The sequence below is a fragment of the Oryzias melastigma genome, linkage group LG4, assembly GCF_002922805.2.
Source record: "Oryzias melastigma strain HK-1 linkage group LG4, ASM292280v2, whole genome shotgun sequence".
NCBI lineage: Eukaryota > Metazoa > Chordata > Actinopteri > Beloniformes > Adrianichthyidae > Oryzias > Oryzias melastigma.
Genome location: NC_050515.1, coordinates 7,880,446 through 7,899,294, shown reverse-complemented (window position 1 = coordinate 7,899,294; position 18,849 = coordinate 7,880,446). Strand labels below are relative to the sequence as shown.

The window sequence follows — 18,849 nt, the reverse complement described above, 5'->3', positions numbered from 1 at the left end:
ACTCTAAAACTGTAACTTTTTAATAAAATTATGAACTAGATATATAGCATTACCTACAATAATGCTAGTGTGAATGCTGTAAGCTGAATTTGGCTGCTGAAGATGCTAAAATTGATATCTAAGTTGACAACTGAAAACACTGAAGCTAATAGCCAGCTAGAATATTAGCTAAATGCCAAATTAGCCTAAAAAAATAGGTTAGTCAAAACAGCTTGGATGTAACAGAAAAAGTAGCTAAACTTCAAAATATCCTAAAAAAAACCTTAGAAATAAAAGTCTAAATTGGCCAAAACAGTTAGCATGTAGCTGAAATATTAGCTAAATTCTAAAATAGCCTAAATAATCTTAGTAAATGCCAAAATAGTCCAAAACACTAGCAGAAAGCCATTTTTTTACAGCCATTTTATTTTGATAAAGTGCGTTCTTGTAACATCCCCAGATGACGTCGACGACGAGGATCTGCAGGAACTCTCCCAAGTATCTCCTCTGAGGTCCGTTTCCGAGCGTCTCCCTGAAAGCCGCCCGATTGACCAGAACACGGCCGCGGTGAGCAGCTCGTTCTTTCGTGTTTGGATTTTCTTTCCTTTGTTTTAATCTTGTCATTTTTTTCCCCCGTTGTTATTTCAGGATTTAAAGGCAGTTCTTCTGGGCACCAGCTTGAACTGTTTCAGCGCCGAGTGGAGAAATCAGGGTCTGACCTTCTCGGAGACGCATGACCTCAGATACGGGATCGTACAGAGAAAGGTCTTTCTAAATCTTCTGTCTTCAGCTGCTTCCTTTAGGGCGCGGGTCTGCAGCCTGAGGCTCCGGAGACACACGGGACTCTTTTACACCCCATTTTTAATTTAAAAATGTAACTGTGAAGTAAAAAAGAAAGTAAACAAACTCAAACTTTAATAAATCCATTCACAAACAGTTGAAGAGCTGTACGTATCACTACTGTAACAGTACCCATAATACTCCAACAATCCATCAAATGGTTTTAAAATCAAACTCAAAAATTTTGACAGAACTTTTTAGCGCAATTCACCACAGAAAATCCATTTAAGGTTAGGAGGCCAAACAAGAATTCATAAAGACAGATTTTCTGTTTTTGAACACATTTTAGGATTTTAAATGTGTCTTATGGTACCAAAAAATTGTCAATTATTAACTGATTTAATTTTTTTTATATACATTTCTGGCAGAGATGGAATACAAGTAGTAACATTTTTGTTTTTATATTCCAATCATAGTAATCTTTATCTATAGAGCACTTTTCTAAGAAGTGTAGCTCAAAGTGCTTCACATTAAAAAACATTTCCAAATATAAAAGCCAAATGATCATAAAAAAGTTGGTAAAATAAAATAAAAAAACACACTTATTCTATTTATTTGTTGCACTGAGATGATCCTATGCAAAATGTATTTTATTTTGAAAGGAAGTCATAGGAAGCTTCGTCAAAAACTATAAACCATTTATGATTAAAACATATTTTTTTCTCTCCATGATTTATTTATGATAAACAAAACAACACTTCAATAAAATTTATCGTAATAGTAACAAATACAAATCAGTGTCATAATTTTCTACAGGTTGAAGTAAAACTTTGTGGCTCATGTTGGGATGTTGACATTGAGAAAATTAACCCAAATCCTCTTTGAAGGTTGTAGATCTCTGATTTAGGGCATTAATGGGAAAACCTTTTGACGTGTGCAGCTCTAGAATTTGACAGAAGGGCAGATATGTGGAGTGTTTTGTTAAATCCGCCTCACTAGAGGAAGAAATAACATCATATCTGGACATTTTTGAATGAAAATTAATATATACATATTTTTTAAGCCAGAACGTCTTAAGATTTTTTATTTCAAAATTGACGTGACTCAGGAAAACCCAAACGCTGCGTTCATGTAGTGTAGCAATAATTGAAGAAATGACTCAAAAAACAAAGCATCACTTTTTGTAGTGCACCATCTATAGGTAGACACCAGAATTACAGGGAAAATTACATTAATTCTAGAACTCTTTCCCTATAAAAAGCTGCTAAACCGTCACTTTTGCCAGATAATTTTAGAATATACCCAATAAAAAGTATTTGTCATAAAAAATAGATCAAAATCTGACAATAATTGACGAATTAGAGTATTTTTTTTTATTGTTATCTGTAATATATGTAACAAAATGGGAAATAAAATCATAGGAAGATCGTAAAAACATGCTAAAAATTTGCTGAAAAATTAGGAATTTAAGGACAAAAAATTCTTACAAAAAATATTAATGATGCTGCAGACTTGGTCTTTGGTCCACCCATTCCTGGGACATGAGAGACTTTACTCAGGGATCCATGACACTCAGAAATATATATTTAAGATCATGTAAATATTTTTGCTTAGGTAAAAATTACCCGGCGATAGCGCTCTAGATCAGGGGTCTGCAACCTTCAACTGAAAGAACCATTTGGTTTCTCACTGACTACAACGTCTTCCTTCACCTTTAAAATAATAAGACACTGATTTGTATTTATGCTGTTGTTACTACTATGATAAACATAAATGAACTGTTGGTCATTTTGCATGAATAAAACACAAACATTACAAGAAAATTGTCTTTTTTTTACTTTTGACTGTAGTTCCTGTCAAAATAAAAGACACCCTTAAAATTCCTTATTAAGGTAGCACACAGATTTCTAAATGTTTTTGTTTTTTAGGGTGGTCCGTGTGGAGTCCTAGCATCAATCCAAGCCTTCGTCCTGAAGAAGCTGCTGTTTGAAAACGCAGAGAGCAGCGATTCTGACCTGCAGTAAGTCGGCCTTCAGCTCCAGAGTGTTGACCTCTCTGTGTTCCGTCGTTTGAAGAGTTTTCAGAGTCACTGTTACGTAACTCCTCCTGATCCACCGCTCTCCTTTCAGGAGGTTACGACCTTCCAACGCGACCAGAAGGAAATGCCTCCTTCTAGCTTTGGCTGAAGTCCTGTGGAAGGCCGGCGAGGAGAAACAAGCCACAGTCGCTGTGTAAGATAACTCCTATTCTTGATGTGGAACCAAAAAAAAGATCTTATCTATAGACTGAAGGCGTCACAAAAGTCGACTAAAGTATCTTAAAATAGCTACAATTTGTTTGGAACAAGTGAATATTTTTATTGATTGAAGATTTTAAAAAGTTCTTCCGACTTCAGGTTCTAGAATTTTGGGATACTTTTATTTTTTTCTAATGAATTGCAATTTTTTGCTCAAATTTTGACTGAATCTTTTACCACCTGCTTAGTATCTTTGAAATTTATGCCTTTGTTCCCTCCAAAGCTCCCTTTTATTGACGCTAGAACATCTGAACTTAGTGGGAGGTCTAATTTTTTGGGTTTTTTTTACTTTTAATTTTCAAATTTTAAAACTCTTGCTTGATAAAAATCCTAAACAGAAACAAAACACACAAATCCCAGAAAAAAAAAAATACATTTCTAATTCTTTTATTGCCTTCTTTGATTTATAACAGCACACAAAAAAATAAATTAAAAAAGGCTCGATTGTAACTAAAATTCTGACAGTTTATTGTGTTTATTTGTTGATCTGGCTACTATAAACACACGCGTAGCCACCTCTATGTTTGGTTTAAAAGGTAAAAGTTGGAGAAGATCAACATTTTGTTGTTCATTTTCCTCAAACTGGACTCCATTTTCTCATCCAACTTCACACATATTTGCTTAAAGATGCCTTCAGGGTCAGCTGGGACATTTGAATTCCATCTTTGTCGGTTTTTGTTTTCCATCTGTGTTTTTTTTTTATTATTCTAGAAATTCTGGATTGAATCAGTTCACACCGAGTGGGCGCTACAGGTCTGACGGAGTGCTTGAAAAGGTAAACGCTGCTGAACCCACGGAGGCTGAACGCGTCAGAAACACTCCCGTTCACGGCAGTCTCTGCATGACATTCACAGACTGGATTGGAACACGTTTTTGTTTCAAATCTTTGTTCCTATTATGACTTTAGATGGTTTTCTTCACTGTGGACAACCTGAAGGATCTGCAGGTTATCCTGGAGCAGCACATCGAGCAGGTGAAATGTGGAAACACTCGTCCCCCGTCATGTTCTCACAAGTCATCTGGACTTTAAGAGCCACTCTGATACAAATGTTTTTGGTGTTTTTGAGGCTTTCAGCAGCAAAAACTCAAAAACTCTGAGAAGGAAAACTGAAAGGGAAGGGAAAAACAAAAAAAAAGGAAAAGTTGAAAGTACAAATAAATATTTTTTAATTGGTAACAGTTTTAGTGTTTTTATTCAAGTTTCATTTTTTTTTAAGTTTTCAATAATCCCTACAAGTTTAAAATATGTTTTTTTGAGTTGAAAACTGCTTGCAAATCTTCAATTTTTTTTCTAATTTACAATCTGTTTTTTATTCACTTTAAGCTGATCCTGATTTGACCCCGTATATTTTTCTCACAACGAAGGACATAAATAAAGAAAATTAAGCTTAAAATTAAATTTTTTAAAAATATTTCTTTGTTCAAAAAGTTGTGAATCAGGAGCAGACAAACAAAATGCAGTTTGAACAAACTTGTAGCAGTGATGTAGAATCTCCAGCTTCCTGCTCCGTTCTGATGCATCCACATCTAGACGGATAGATCCATGAACGTCTTCCTCTTCTGAGATGGAATCTGGATCTAAACTGTACGCTGCAACGCTAATGTTAGGCTGGGGTTGTGGGGAGCTGTAAGCTAGCAGGAGAGCATAAACCGATGGATGTGGGGAAGTAGGGGCAGGCTTACTCAGCGTCAACAGTTTCTGCTAAACTCCTGCTGCTCTGCAGAAACTAGGTCCTAGAAACCGACACAGATTCTTTAAATTTTGGCTAAAACATCATGATTAAAACATCACTGGGAAACGTTTAAAACAGATTTGACGTTTGTTCATCTGACGAGTCCGGTTGTTCATGTGCAAAAACCTGAGCCGATGTAAATGAAAACTATTAATTTAGAAGTGATGAACCCTCTGAGGTCAACAGCCAATTATCTTCTAGATCAGAGGTCGGCGACCTTTAACAGTAAAGAGCCATTTGGGCTCGTTTTCTACTGATCGGAACCTAGAAGGAGCTGCATTGACTTACATTAGCCTTTAAGAAATTTGGATTCGCATTCATAACCTTCTTTTCGTTTTTTTTAAATAAGCAAAAAATATATAAAAAGAAACTAGCATCTCTCAAAAAGGGATTTTTTTCTTTTACGTTTTTAACTTTAGTAACAAAAAAGCTAGCTCGTTGCTTAATTACTAGCCGAACTTCAAATGAGCATAACTTTTCTCTGTAAATTAAATCAGCCACAAATGTTAGCATGTTGCTAAAATAAAAGCTAAACTCAAAATTAGCATTAAAACCCCCATTAGCTAAAAATGTTAGCATATTGCTAAAAAAATTAGCTACACTCCAAATTAGGATAAAAAACTAATTAGAGGCCAAATCCGCCAAAAAAACTAGCTTGTTGCTTAATTACTAGCTGAACTCCAAAATAGCCTAAAATTCCTCAGTAAACTTAGTCAAAAACGTTAGCATGTTGCTAAAATTGAAGCTAAATTCTAAATTATCAAAAAAAATAGTAGATATCAAATTAGCTAAAAACATCAGCATTTTACTTGAATTTTAGCTAAACTCTAAATTAGCATAAAATTCCTCAGTAAACTAAATTAGTCAAAAACGTTAGCATGTTGCTAAAATAGAAGCTAAATTCTAAATGATCAAAAATAAAATCAATAGATATCAAATTAGCTGCAAACATTATTATTTTACTAGCATATTAGCTAAACTAAATTAGCATAAAATTCCTCAGTAAACTAAATTAGTCAAAACGTTAGCAAGTTGCCAAAATAGAATCTAAAGCCCTAAATTAGCCCAAAAACCCCAGTAGGTAACAAATTAGCCAAAAACGTTAGCATGTTGCTAAAATAGAAGCTAAAACTCCATGAAGCCCAATGAGGCAAATTTCCTTTGTGATTTTGGGCTATATAAATAAAATTGAATTGAATTAAATCATCCTAAAAACCCCACTAGAAAACGAATTAGCCAAAACCATTAATATGTTGCTAAAATAATAGCTAATCTCCAATATTTTTTAAAGCCACTATGGAGAGATCAAAGATCCACATGTGGCTCTGGAGCTGCCGGTTGCTGACCTCTGTTCTAGATCAACCGTTAAAGTCCAGCTGACCTGGAGTCTAGAATCTTGAGAACTCTTTTTCTTTATCTTCTTGTTTTGTTCTTCATTCCTCAGTTTGAGACTGGAACTCTGGGATGTCTCCTGCTGACCGTTTCTGCTGTTCTGTCCCGATCCATCGAAAAGTAAAAGCAGTCATTAAAATCTCGTTTCTTCACACCACGTGGAGAATAAACATCTCATCTCCTCCGTCCGTCTTTAGAGTCAGAGATGACATGGATGTGTCCACCTCCACCCTCATCGGTGCTCATGGCTACTGCACTCAGGTGACGGAACGCCGAATGGTTGAGAGAGCCGAAAGCGTGCAGGTGACCTAACGTGAAGCCTCTCCGTTCCCCAGGAGCTGGTCAGCCTGCTGCTCTGCGGCAGAGCCGTTTCCAACGTCTTCGACGACGACATGGAGCTGGACTCGGGCGACGGCAACATCACGCTCCTCAAGGGGATCAAAAACCGCTGCGACGTCGGCCTGCTGTCTCTGTTTGAGCATTATAACATCTGCAAGGTGAGATTTTGAGAGATCTCCTCACTGACATGATGTCCGACCGCAGCTTTCACCCGAAGGTTCTGCATCTTCTGGATAAATGGGAAGAAAAAGTGAAGCTAAGTGTTAAAGAAAACAACTCCACACCTCACATTTAAAATAATCCGCCTTTTAGGTTCGTTTTAGTCATTCGTTTATGATGTTTGCCCAAAATGAAGAATGGAATTTAGAGGGTTACTGAAAGACAAAGCGTGAATAAGACGGTCACCCTCAGGTGAAAGGTCTGTGCTTGATCACGCCACGCCGGACGCCTTTAAACATCTGTATCCAATCACGCCGCACAAACTAATGACACGCCCACTGTCTCCATCAATACACAAAACTTAAAGTTCTTCATTAAATGTGTCAAAGACAAACACATTTTTAATAGTCAACATTTATCAAAATATCTCCTTCAAAACGTCCAAAAAATGTTTTTAAACAAAGAAAGTTCCATATTTATGGAGAGATTTGTGTGTGCTCAATTCTTAATTTGTAACTCGTACAATACATTTTGTGTGTAACTGTGTGTATTTTATGTGTTTTCACATGTACAAAAATTGCAAAATACAAGAAAAAATACAAACAAATTTATATTAAAGCAGACACATACAAATCTAATACACACAAAATCACCTGATACACACACAAAACCACATTTACACACAAATCTGATCTGAACCACAGCGGTAGGAACCCGTGCCGCCTGCTATCACTGGGAACCGGCGCTCGTAGAAGAGCGCCGTGGCGAAGACGCTTTATAAGGATAGAGAAACTTTAGTGTTTGAAAACACATATTTAAGGTTTTTTATATTAATTATTGGGCATATCTGTTTAAGAAAATAAAAAATATGTCAAGTTTTCACCAGATATTATTCACAATCTAAGTTTCTTATAAGAAAACTCTAATGACCCAGCCTTCTAGCAGCATTTAAACGCATCATTTACACACAGATCTAGGAGACGTGGAAAAAAAGTATGGGGTAAGAAAGATGTCAAAAAGAAACGTAAAGATAAGTCCGTATTCATAAATACAAAGTTGTGCACACATTTATATTTTGTGCCCAACTTTGCAGAAAAAATATGAATACAACATTTAGTTTTACGTTTAACATATCTCTCTTGAATACGACTTTTTCTTTGTCTTAAATACAAATTTCTCCTGTTCACAAACTGTCAAAAATAAATCAATACGATTCTCATATTAACATCTCTCCCTTTTTTGTTTGTTTTTTTGCCACGACTTCTGGGTCAGTTTCATTGTTTTAAAAAAAAAAAAAAAGCGTTTTAGTATCTTTTTCCCCTAGCAGAGTTACAGTATCAAGATAATATCTTGTCATCGTAATTTAATAAATCCCGAAATATCGGATCGATGTTTCGGGACTCGATGTATAATCCTGTGACGTATTTTTGACAGTTTGTGAAATTTGTATTCAAGACTAAGAGAAGTCGTATTCAAAACAAAATTCGTATTCTAAAGAAAGTTGTTCAACGTAAAATTAAATGTTGTGTTCATATTGTTTCTGCAAAGTTGTGTACAACATATTCATTTGTACACAACTTCGTACTTATGAATTTTGAAAGTTATCTCACTCCATAAAAAAGACTCACATCTGATCTGTGTAAATGTGGTGTAAATTATTCTTTTTTTTATTTTGTAATTTTAGTACATGTGAATGCAAAATTGCACACAGTTACACAAAAACGGTTTTATTATGGAAGTTTTTTTTTGCTCATAATTCAAAGTTTTATGCATTTTTCAATTGACAATTTACAATGCAATTAATTTTGTTTTTATGCAATATTTTATTTTGTAAAATTGTGATATTGAATTGTAAATTTTCATATTCAATTGTAAATTACAAAATTAATTATCATTTTGCAAGCCTGATTGAATATTGAATTGCAAATTGCGAAATGCATTCTCAAATTGCATGATGAATTTGCAAATTGAATTGTCAATTGAAAAATGCATAAAACTTTGAATTATGAGCAAAAAAAACTTCCATATTTTATATGAGTTACGAATCAAAATTACGCACACACAAATCAAATGAGACTATACTCTTTGCCCAAAAACCCACATTTTTGCACCGACAACTGACTTTATGTCCCTGATTAAAGATTTTTGTTGCTTTTTATTGCGTTAAAGCACAATAGAGAACATTGATCACAAACTCCTGCAAACAATCTGCTTCGAGTGAATGTCTCAGATCCATCTTTCCTGAAAAACATCAGTTTTCTCAAAAACTATTGGAGAACTTTCAATCGAAAACAGTTTGTATTTTGAGCACAAACTCTCTAAAGTTGGAACTACTTGAAAGTCGGAAGTCTTCAGGGACTCAAATCTTGGTTATGAAAATGTACTTTTTGGACAAAATGCAGAATGACAGTCCAAACTTTCATGTTTGGCTTGAAAAAAATAGTTTTAAATCCATAAAAAGCGTCCTCCTCCCACAGATCCACACGTACTAGAGCAGCCACCTGATCTGTCCATGTTCCAGGTGGGAGCTCACCTGAAGACCCCCTCTTACCCCATCTGGGTGGTGTGCAGTGAAAGCCACTTCAGCGTGCTGTTTGGCCTGCAGAGGGAGCTGCTGACCTCCGAGGACCGACACCTGGAGTTCGATCTCTACTATTACGACGGACTGGCCAATCAGCAGGAGGAGATCCGGCTCACCGTCAGTACGTAACTCTCAGAGATGATTTAAACAACATAACTAAACAAAATCAACGTCATTCCAGTGGATTTTGAAGGAGAAAAGCGGCTCGTCGAGCCGCTTTTCTCCTTCAAAATCCACTGGAATGACGCTGATCGGGTTAACAGTTGAAAAATGACAGTAAATCAAAGCCAGAAACAAACCTTATTCCCAGCGAGAGGATTTCACTGATCGACGATTCATCAAAATGATCATCTAATGTTACAGAAATGACATTTATTAAAGGAAAAAAAGCTACAAATGAATGTTTTGTATTATGAAACCTTTTCCCAGTAGAGAAAAGCAGAAAAGTGTTCTTGACGCAGGAAAGAATTCTGTTGAATCAGACACATATGTGTAAAAAAAGGATGTAAAAAATAAAAAGTAGCTGCTGAGGTTCAGAATATATTGTTTTACTAAATATAAGGATGATAGTTTTACCAACATTTCACTTCTATTTGTGGTTTATTTCAACCTGTTTTTGTCACAATTTATGAATCTTTTATAAATATTTTTATTTTCTACGCTACATTAAGGCTACCAGAAATGATTATTTTAGTAGTTAACTAATCAATTAAACCTAATTAAATCACATGAGGTGAGAATCTAAAACACACAGAAAAAAATTTAGTCTCAAATATAAAAAAAGTTAATTTTTTTGTTGCTGAACCCTCACAAGTTTGTTTAACTTTACTACTCTCTGACTCTATATAATATAAAGTAACAAATAATCCATTTTAATAGTCGATTAGTCGACTAATCAGATTTAAAAACCCAAATAAAACAACTTAAAACAGTTCAAGCTAGCATTTTGGTGTTAGCTAACAAAATAATAAATAAAAAAATAATTAAATTGTCTGAAACTTTCTGCAATTTTAAAATAAACGTAATTATTTTCATCTTCAGTTTCAATTTTTTTTTTTTTTTTAAAGTTTCAACTCTTTTTTCTTTTTTTTAATTTTAAAGTTTCAGGTTTTAAACTTTTGACCCCTTTCTGGGGCGTGGGGGTGGGGCGAACATGAAGGACCGATCGAAATCGATGGGGGTAGAAGTGACCTTCCTCCTGGTGCATTCACTGACTCTGGGAACTTGGACAATTATGGTCAGAAAATGTCTGTACTACTAATTCAACAGGTTCTTGTGAACAAAATAATATAAAGCACACACCCTGTACAAATACTCTTGAATATAAACAAAATAGCAGCTCAAATATTTGAATATTCCCCCTAAAATGTGAAACATTCAATGAGGGTGTTTCCTACTTATCACATTAGGTAGTGAGTGTGCCAATTGGTGGACATTACAGACATTTTCTGACCGTAATTATCAAAGTTCCCAGACTCAGTGAACGCAACAGGACTGAGGTTACCACCCCATTGATTTTGATTGGTCCTTCGTGTTCGCCCCACCCCCACGCCACAGAAAGGAGTCAAAAGTTTAAAACCTGCAACTAAAAAAAGTGAAAAAAAAAAGTTTTGAAACTGTAATTTTGAGTTTTGAAACTCAAAAAAGAGTATTAGCAAGAGTCTGGCGATACGATACCTATCGCAATAAATCCCAAGACTAAATCTGAACAAATTTTTTACTTTTCTTTTTCAAGTTTTCAAGTTTTCTATTGTAATAAAATGGCAACATTCATAATATTTAATGATCTCAACATTAAACACTGCATCTGTAGCTCATATTGAAGTTGCTTTTACCTGAGTAAACTCACAGAACTTTTCTTTTAGTAAATTAAGAAAATATTCGTTCTTATATGGAACAGTCAATATTTGTATGAAACCGGCAGCAACGTGGCAAAGTCAGACGCCAACGGACGCTCGTAAATAATTAATTAAAAATCGTCTTGTCAGCATTTTAAATCAATACAAGTATCGCCAAATGAGATGTCACAATATATTTGAAACTGAAAATAATGACGTTTATACTAGAACAGCAGCTAAGTGTAAAAACAGAGAATCCCTGATGAGGTTTTGGTCTCGGACTAAAACCGTCTTCTGTTTTCAGCTGTCGGTAAGTGGAGCTTCCAGGAAGTAGACAGTGACTCCATTCCTCCTCTGGAACTTTGTATTCGCACGAGGTGAGCCAATTGTTTTCCTTTTTACAGGAAAAATAAAAGCTAAATTATTAGATAGAAAAACGTTTACAAGGACAGTTCAGCCTGAATAAATTTTTTTTCCTTTCAGGTGGAAAAACGTGGAAATCAGCTGGAATGACACAGAGCCGATTCTTTAAGGGATTTTTCTCTGTTAATGAACTTCAAGAAAACCAAAAGGAGTATTTTATATACATGTATCTAAAATAACGTTATGATCTTTTTCAGCCGAGATATTATATGTAGGAGGAAACTTTTCACCACTGTTGCCTTTTGTCCTTTTGTCTGTCCAAAATGTATTGATTTTGATCTTTCTGTGATGTTCATAAAACCTTTTAAATGCCGTTAAAGAGAGTAGAAACCTTTTATTTGAATCTTTCTCCACCATAGAGCGGAGGTAGAGTGGTCGACTTCTGATTAGAAGATTGTCGGTTCAATTCCCGCCCTGTGTTATGTTGTTGGGGGTTATACGTTTGGCGTCAGTGTTAAGAAGCCGTCAGTGTGAATGTGGGAATGGGTCAGTGACTGTAAAGAACTTTGGACCTCATCTACCATTAAAATAAAAATAAAAACTCAAATCAGAACAATTGGTTGTGTTTTTTTTGTGTGTGATTTCAATCCTGTAGTGAATAAAAATACCAGGTAAAGGAGGAAAAATGAATTAATAAATTTAATTTTTTTCCAAACCTTTTTTCTATGTAACCTGTTTTTATCATGATTTATAGATAGAAAATAATAACACGGAAAATGCAGTTTTTATTGGTTTTATTTTATTTTTATATTTTTTTAAACACGCTGATTTTAGACAAAGAAATTGAAGACTCACACCGGTCATCTTTTGAGATATTTTAACACCAATATTATTTCTAAAGTGTTCCCGGTGGTCTTTAAAAAATACTATTTTTTAATTTTTTTTTACATTTATTGTAGCATTTTAATCATGATGAATGACATATTTTAAATAATTCAGGTTTAAAAATGCCTTTCTGAGTATTTCTTTATTTGAAACATGTTGAATCAGGAGCAGACGGAAAAAAACGCCGTTTGAATTATCTCTCAGTTGTGACGGAGAAACTGACGCTCTGCTCCATTCTGATGAATCCACTGGCAAACTAATAGATCCAAGTCTTTATTTTCCTTGTTTGAGCTGCATAGCTCCAATATTTCTCCCCTTTTTTGTTGCTCGATGCAGGTTAAAGGAGTGAGAGGCTGTAAGCTAGTGGAAGAGAGTGTAAAAAATGGATCATGGGAAATAAGCTGAGGCTTACTTCCACTCCAGTCCAGTTTGTGATGAACTCCTGCTGGTCTGCTGACACAGAGTCCAAGAAACCAACATATTTTTCTTCAATTATGGCTAAAAACATTATAATCATAATTAAAAGACCACTGAGAACTCTTTAAAAATAAAATCAAAACTTTAATTATGATTATGCCATTTTTACCCCCCAAAAAAAAAAACACTTACTTTTTGGACATAGTTTCTGTAGAGCAACAGTATAGAGCAGGGGTCTGCAACGTGCGGCTCCAGAGCCACATGTGGCTCTTTTATCTCTTTATTTTGGCTCTTTGGGTTTAATGAAAAATGCTAACAATTAAATACACAATAGATTAGTTAGTTAAGTTTTGTCATTTCTAACATGATTTTTAACATGTCAAACATCTAAGCAAAATAGGTTTAATTTACTGTCAGAAATTCAGTAGAAATGTTCTTTAAATTTGTGTTTTTCATTTATAATTAGATAAATAAACGTCTACAAACATTGTTTTATTTTGATAAATTACACTTAGGTGGTTAAAGTTTTGAAATAATGCAGTTTCCAATGATTGAAAATGATTTAGAGTTGTGTGTTTTGTGCCTCACATCTTAGAGAATTACAATAAAAAACTAATTTTATTCAAAAATTTTAGATTCTACTAAAATATTGTTTTATCCGATAGTAAAAGGGAAAAAATGACGGTAGCACACCAAAATCCTTCAGATAAAACACATCCTGTTTGACTGTCTTGCATGTTAAATCTAAAGCAGGACGACCTTTTTGGCACCGAGTGGGTTTTATTTTGAAAGGAACTAGTGTGTGCTGCTGTCAAAAGTAAAATAAGTTATACTTGTACATGTATAAACATATAGGCACTGTTGTAGTTGAATTATTGTAGTATTTAAGTTACATTTATAAATCATTTTGTAATTGACAAAAAGCATAAACATAGTGATTTTTTTAAAGATAAAGTGAGTCTTGATAAGTGGCTATTGTTGGGTTCTGGTCATAGAGAAACTTAAAAAAATGGTTCTGTTAGTGTTGAAGACCTCTGGTATGAATAAATAAAAGTGCAATTTTTCTCTAAATTTTCGTAATTTATGTCCTCCATCATGAGAAAAATGCATAAAGAACATGTTAAAAACACGTTTCTTCAGAGCTGTTGTTTTTTAAATAAGATTTCAAACTTGTGAATGAAACCTTTGCTAAATGTAAGCATGAGCGAGGGGAATAAATTGAGTCAAAGGAGTCTATGGCAGCACACGCAGTGAGGGGCATGCAGAGGGGGTGGCACAGACACAGAGCCAACACCTCCAGCTACTGTGGATCAAAGATGCTGCTGCTGGAACACAGTGGGAGCATCTCCATCCTCATTCCGTCTAACCAGAGTCCAGGAAGATCTCAATGCATGACCGAAGCGTGCAGCGATCAGAGCTTCACAAATAAGAGTTTTCTTCTATTATAGTGGAACATCCTGTCTCAAACCTCTAATAGAAGCTATCGCTGACATATGTGGGATTTGATGCAACAAAAGACATGAATTAATCATGAGACATGGAGGGAATCAATTAACCCTCTCCTGTGATCACCATAAATATGTTCCTTTGGGGGAGGGGGGGGGGGTCTCCACAATTGGATTAAAGTGTTGCCACAATCTTCTGTAGATTTCTGTGAGGGGGGTTTATGTACGTCACAAGCAGCTGCGTTGAGGAGTTAGCATGAAATATATTTGCCAACGTCACTTTAAAGCCAGTTAAAGGCCCGAATCGGAGAGCGCGTATCGATTCAGAACCAGAATGGGCTTTAAATCATCAAATTCTTCCCTTAAAAGTTGCTCTACGAGAACAGCAGAGGAAGAGGAGGTGACATGTGGCATTAGGGTGTTTCCTCTCTTTGCTCCGGGGGTTTTGGTCTGATGCGGCGGCTTTGGCCTCTATTTACTATTTATTACCGCGGGATGTCTCAGAGGTGCTGGAGGAGGGATTAGATGCTTGTGTGTAATTGTGTTAAAGCCCTCCCACGCGTCGTCCCCAGTGCAACTTCTGTCTCCTCTCCTAATCTGCGCTGTTTGTCTCCAGATAAGTGATATCCTCTCCAGATTAGGATCCGGTGTCCCGGCTCTGCCCACCCGGAGAGAAAGGGATCCCCGGCGCATCTCCGAGAGGAACTCGCTGTATTTTTAGCTGCTTAATCCATTTATAGAATCAGGTGGACAGAAAAAAAATCTTTTTATTAGCACAAAAATGTACAAAGTCGTCCTTTATATGTTACAGATTTAGACTTCTTCTCCTTCCAGAGATGCTGTGATTTGTGGAAGGAAGGATCGGTCTCTTTTTGTGTCTTTATGCATTAAAAATTCAAGTTGGAAGAACTAAATGGATTTAGTCAAAATCTGTTTTGTCAACCAAGGCCGGATAAAAGAATGTGTAAGGAGGGCAACGCCCCCCAAATGTGATGCCCTGTAAAAATTCATAAATAACCAAATAAAAAAAAACCAAAAAAAAAAAAAAAAAAAAAACAAGTTAAATAAAATGTAAGGATGTAGCCTGAACAAACCAGTGTGTTACGGCCGTCCAATTCTTGTTTGGTTTTCTATTCTACTTTTTAGGAACTCGATCAACTGAGAGATTAATCAGCTGGAGCGGATCAGCTGATCCTCAGAGGATGCGGTGTGCAGGAGGCTTCCATTGTCTAGCTAAGAAGAATAAAGCTTGTGAACTGGTGCTTATACTGATTATTGCGTCCAGTTTTTCTCAGCGAGTTTTGTTGTTGTAACTCGTCCTGCTCCTTGTTACAGACTTGGGTTTCTGGGTCCCGTTTCTGCATATATAAAAAGAACTTAGCATCTCTCAAAATGTGATTGATGTTTTTTTTCTTTTACTTCTTTAAAAAAAAAAGATGATCTCTGCCAAACAAGATCATCTCATCTCAGTTCTCTTTTTTTGTTCTTTTTCTCCTCTTTGTCCTTAGCAGTCTTACACTGCTGGGTTTTGCTATTTTAGTTTAGGGTTGGGCCTTGGTAGTCTTAATTTGTGGTATTTGTTTATTTGTTTTCTTTAGGTAGTTTTGGTTATGCAGCCCCAGTTAATTCTGGCGAGCGTTTCCACCCAGTTAAGTCTGGCTTCCACTGAGCAGTTTGTTTTCACAATGCAGTTGTGGAGTCGACCGCTAGCGTGTCATTACGTCACTGTTGTGAAACGACTAGAAAAGCAGCTCTCATCTTTTTCTTGCCTCACTTGTGGTACATTGTGTATAACAGGAATTTAATGTTTGAAAGAAGATTGCAGGAAGAAAACCGCCGTAAAGAGGAAAAGGAATCACTAGCTTAGTGCTACATTGGAGCTTTCTGGATCCATCTCGAGGACCAGTGCGCATCCGTACCGGATGCGCACTGGTCCTCGAGATGGATCCAGTTCCGGTACCCTGACCCAGTACTGGAACCCTAGCCTTAACCTGGTACTGGTTCGTGACTGGTATAGGTTTGGGTCCGGTTCCACATCTGCTCCAGTGTTGGGTTAGGGTACTAGTACACTATGCGGCACTGGACCAGTTGTGGTTCGTGGCCTGGAGGTTGGGACCTGTGATTTCATGAGAACGGACAGTACATCGAAAAATGACGAGTTGAGGACACCGAAATGTATGATGACAATGAGAAGCTTCTTTCATCTTCAGTGGGTGACCTTACACAGTTGGTGGCTGACTGAATACTTTTTTGCCCCACCATATACACAATGGCTCATCAAGGAAAGTTCAGATCCTGTTACTGATGGGGTCACAAAAATGTGTGTATTATATCTGATAGAAATGGTTATTTGAGTGTTAAGAACAAAAACATCCCCAGAAATACGTCATTTGTTGGACCTCGATCATCATCTCGTGTTGAAAACCACTAAATATTACTCAGCATGTCATCAATAAGAGTTGGAAACAACTTTGAACATTTGCTTTCCCTTAGACATTTGCATCTTCCGTGGTTCTGTTCTGGTTGCTCAACATTATTCTCCATCCAAAGTATTTGATCTAGACAAAAGTTAAAGCCTGCCAGATATATTTTGCAACAAATTCCAGTCGGGGGGAGCAGATTCTGTAATGGTAGCACCTGCTTAGACGACGGACAATGAAGGTTGCGTCAAATAAAAGAGGAAAAATATGTTTGAGCCAAAGAGTGAAGATAACAACGCTGAGAATATAATAAAATCCAGCCTTGTTCTGTATTTTCTTTAAAGAGAAAAGCCGTTTGTGGCTCTTAGCTAATAGTGAGCAGGTTACCCCCCCGGGGGCTTCATTGGTGGTCTCGCCCTTCACACCACAAGGCTCTCAATAAGAAGAAAATCCGTCTGTGCTTAAATATTCTTTATTCAGTACTGCAGTGCATTCCAACAATTGTTGTCGTTTCTCACTTTCAATCACTCAAGTGCCAAATTAAATGCAAAAAACAAAAAACTGTGACAGGAACGTAACAGGAAGTGTGGAAAAAAAATGTTTCCTCTCAATGTGAAGCTTTCATAACAAAAACAATCCCACTTGTTTAAACCAGTATATACATACCCTGTCAATAAATAGGTGCATTTAATGTTAAGTTAATATTTCTTTGCAAATACATGGTGCATACAGGTCCAATATTAACCAGCAAAGTGTCCATCTTTTTTTTTTAATGACAAAAAAGAACAACAAAATGAAATACAACAACAATTTTCTCATGACTGCTGTCCATTTGAAGGCACTTGCTTGGCAACAATCCCTCTTCCACTATGATGGGACCTGAAATTAAGATGGAAAAAATTACTTTAGTTTGAAAATCCAACCGTTACATTTTTCCAAGAAAAGCGAGCCATTACTCGTCTGTCACCAAAGCTCTCTAGATCTACGAAATCGTGAGTCAACGCGTCTTCCAAAGCTCATCAGCTGTGACTCTTGAACTCACTGAACAGCACAGATGAGACGATATTATCCAATTCCTCTACAACGTGTCAGCCTTTTCAATTAATAATAGCCTCCCATGTCCACTGATCTGAAATGATCGCGTGTGGATGAACTCTTTAGCAGAAATCACTCGTCAGCAGCTTGTAATGGTGTTCTCTTTAGAAAAAGATGAAGCTCCTGAGACCTGCTGTCAGAAAAGATCACCTATAAAAATGATGAATTCACGCCTGAAAGTACTTCAATGACGACAGTCCGTCTTTGAGAGGTTCGGCTTCGTCATCACGCCAAACACCTGTGCAGTGACACTTTAGACCAGGGGTGTCAAACATACGGACCGTATCCCGGTGGTTTAATCCAGAACAGTTATGAAGAGGAAAATATGTAAGAATTTTCAAAAGAGAAAGCAACTTTTTAGCCCAGAGGTCGGCAACCTTTAACAGTAAAAGAGCCATTTAGGCTCGTTTTCTACTGATCAAAACCTAGAAGGAGCCGTATAGTCTTCCTTTAGCATTTAGGAAATTTGGATTTGCATTCATAGCCATTTTTTTTAATAAATATGGATAATGTCTATTTTTTAGCACAAACAAAAACGAAAATATAAAAAAACCTAGTATTTCTCAAAATGGGATTTTTTTTAAACGTTTTTACCTTTTACCTTTAGCAGAGGCCAAATTAGCAAAAAAGCTAGCTCGTTGCCTAATTACTAGATGAACTCCAAATTAGCATAAAATTCCTCAGTAAATTAAATCAGCCAAAAATGTTAGCATGTTGCTAAAATAAAAGCTAAACTCTAAATTAACCTAAAAACTCAAGTAGAAAACAAATTATCCAGAAATGTTAGCATATTGCTAAAAAATGAGCTTAACTCCACTATCGGGATTGCTTTAATGTCAGATGTAAAATATTCAGTCTGTATAAAATTGATTAAACCTTTTTTTTTTTTAAGTGAAATCCATTTTATTTGAAACGCATTGGACTCTGAATGAAGGCGTTATAATACGTGATTAGATAACTAGGTTGTTTGAGGAATTTTTTCCAACAAAGAAAAAAACAAAGCTACAGATAACAAGTTGATAATAGGTTATTTTGCTATTATGTTACTGGTCCGGCCCACTTGTGATCAGACGGGTTGAATGCGGCCCCCAAACCAAAATGAGTTTGACACCCCTGCAGACACTATC

At 36.1% G+C, this 18,849-nt stretch overlaps 2 protein-coding genes across 4 annotated transcripts in view; one reads left to right on the top strand and one right to left on the bottom strand.

The window, feature by feature from the left end:
- Positions 1–12,067, top strand: part of mindy4 (MINDY lysine 48 deubiquitinase 4) — a 14,990-nt gene extending 2,923 nt beyond the window's left edge. The window contains exons 7-18 of one of the 2 annotated variants that reach the window (XM_036211475.1): positions 440–546; positions 628–744; positions 2,688–2,779; positions 2,889–2,990; positions 3,767–3,830; positions 3,963–4,028; positions 6,233–6,300; positions 6,378–6,441; positions 6,516–6,677; positions 9,284–9,380; positions 11,402–11,474; positions 11,581–12,067. In XM_036211475.1, coding sequence (XP_036067368.1) covers positions 440–546; positions 628–744; positions 2,688–2,779; positions 2,889–2,990; positions 3,767–3,830; positions 3,963–4,028; positions 6,233–6,300; positions 6,378–6,441; positions 6,516–6,677; positions 9,284–9,380; positions 11,402–11,474; positions 11,581–11,629 — 1,061 coding nt within the window. In that variant the 3' untranslated portion in view covers positions 11,630–12,067. Of the gene's footprint in view, positions 1–439; positions 547–627; positions 745–2,687; positions 2,780–2,888; positions 2,991–3,766; positions 3,831–3,962; positions 4,029–6,232; positions 6,301–6,377; positions 6,442–6,515; positions 6,678–9,199; positions 9,381–11,401; positions 11,475–11,580 lie in introns of both variants that reach the window. The other variant, XM_024278548.2, reaches the window with a different exon arrangement.
- Positions 12,068–17,081: 5,014 nt separating this feature from the next.
- The window catches only part of alkal1 (ALK and LTK ligand 1), a 13,528-nt gene continuing 11,760 nt past the window's right edge, over positions 17,082–18,849 (bottom strand). For both annotated transcript variants that reach the window (XM_024278911.2, XM_024278912.2), the window contains exon 6: positions 17,082–17,506. The gene's annotated coding sequence lies outside the window, so the exon portion shown is untranslated. The remainder of the gene's footprint in view (positions 17,507–18,849) is intronic.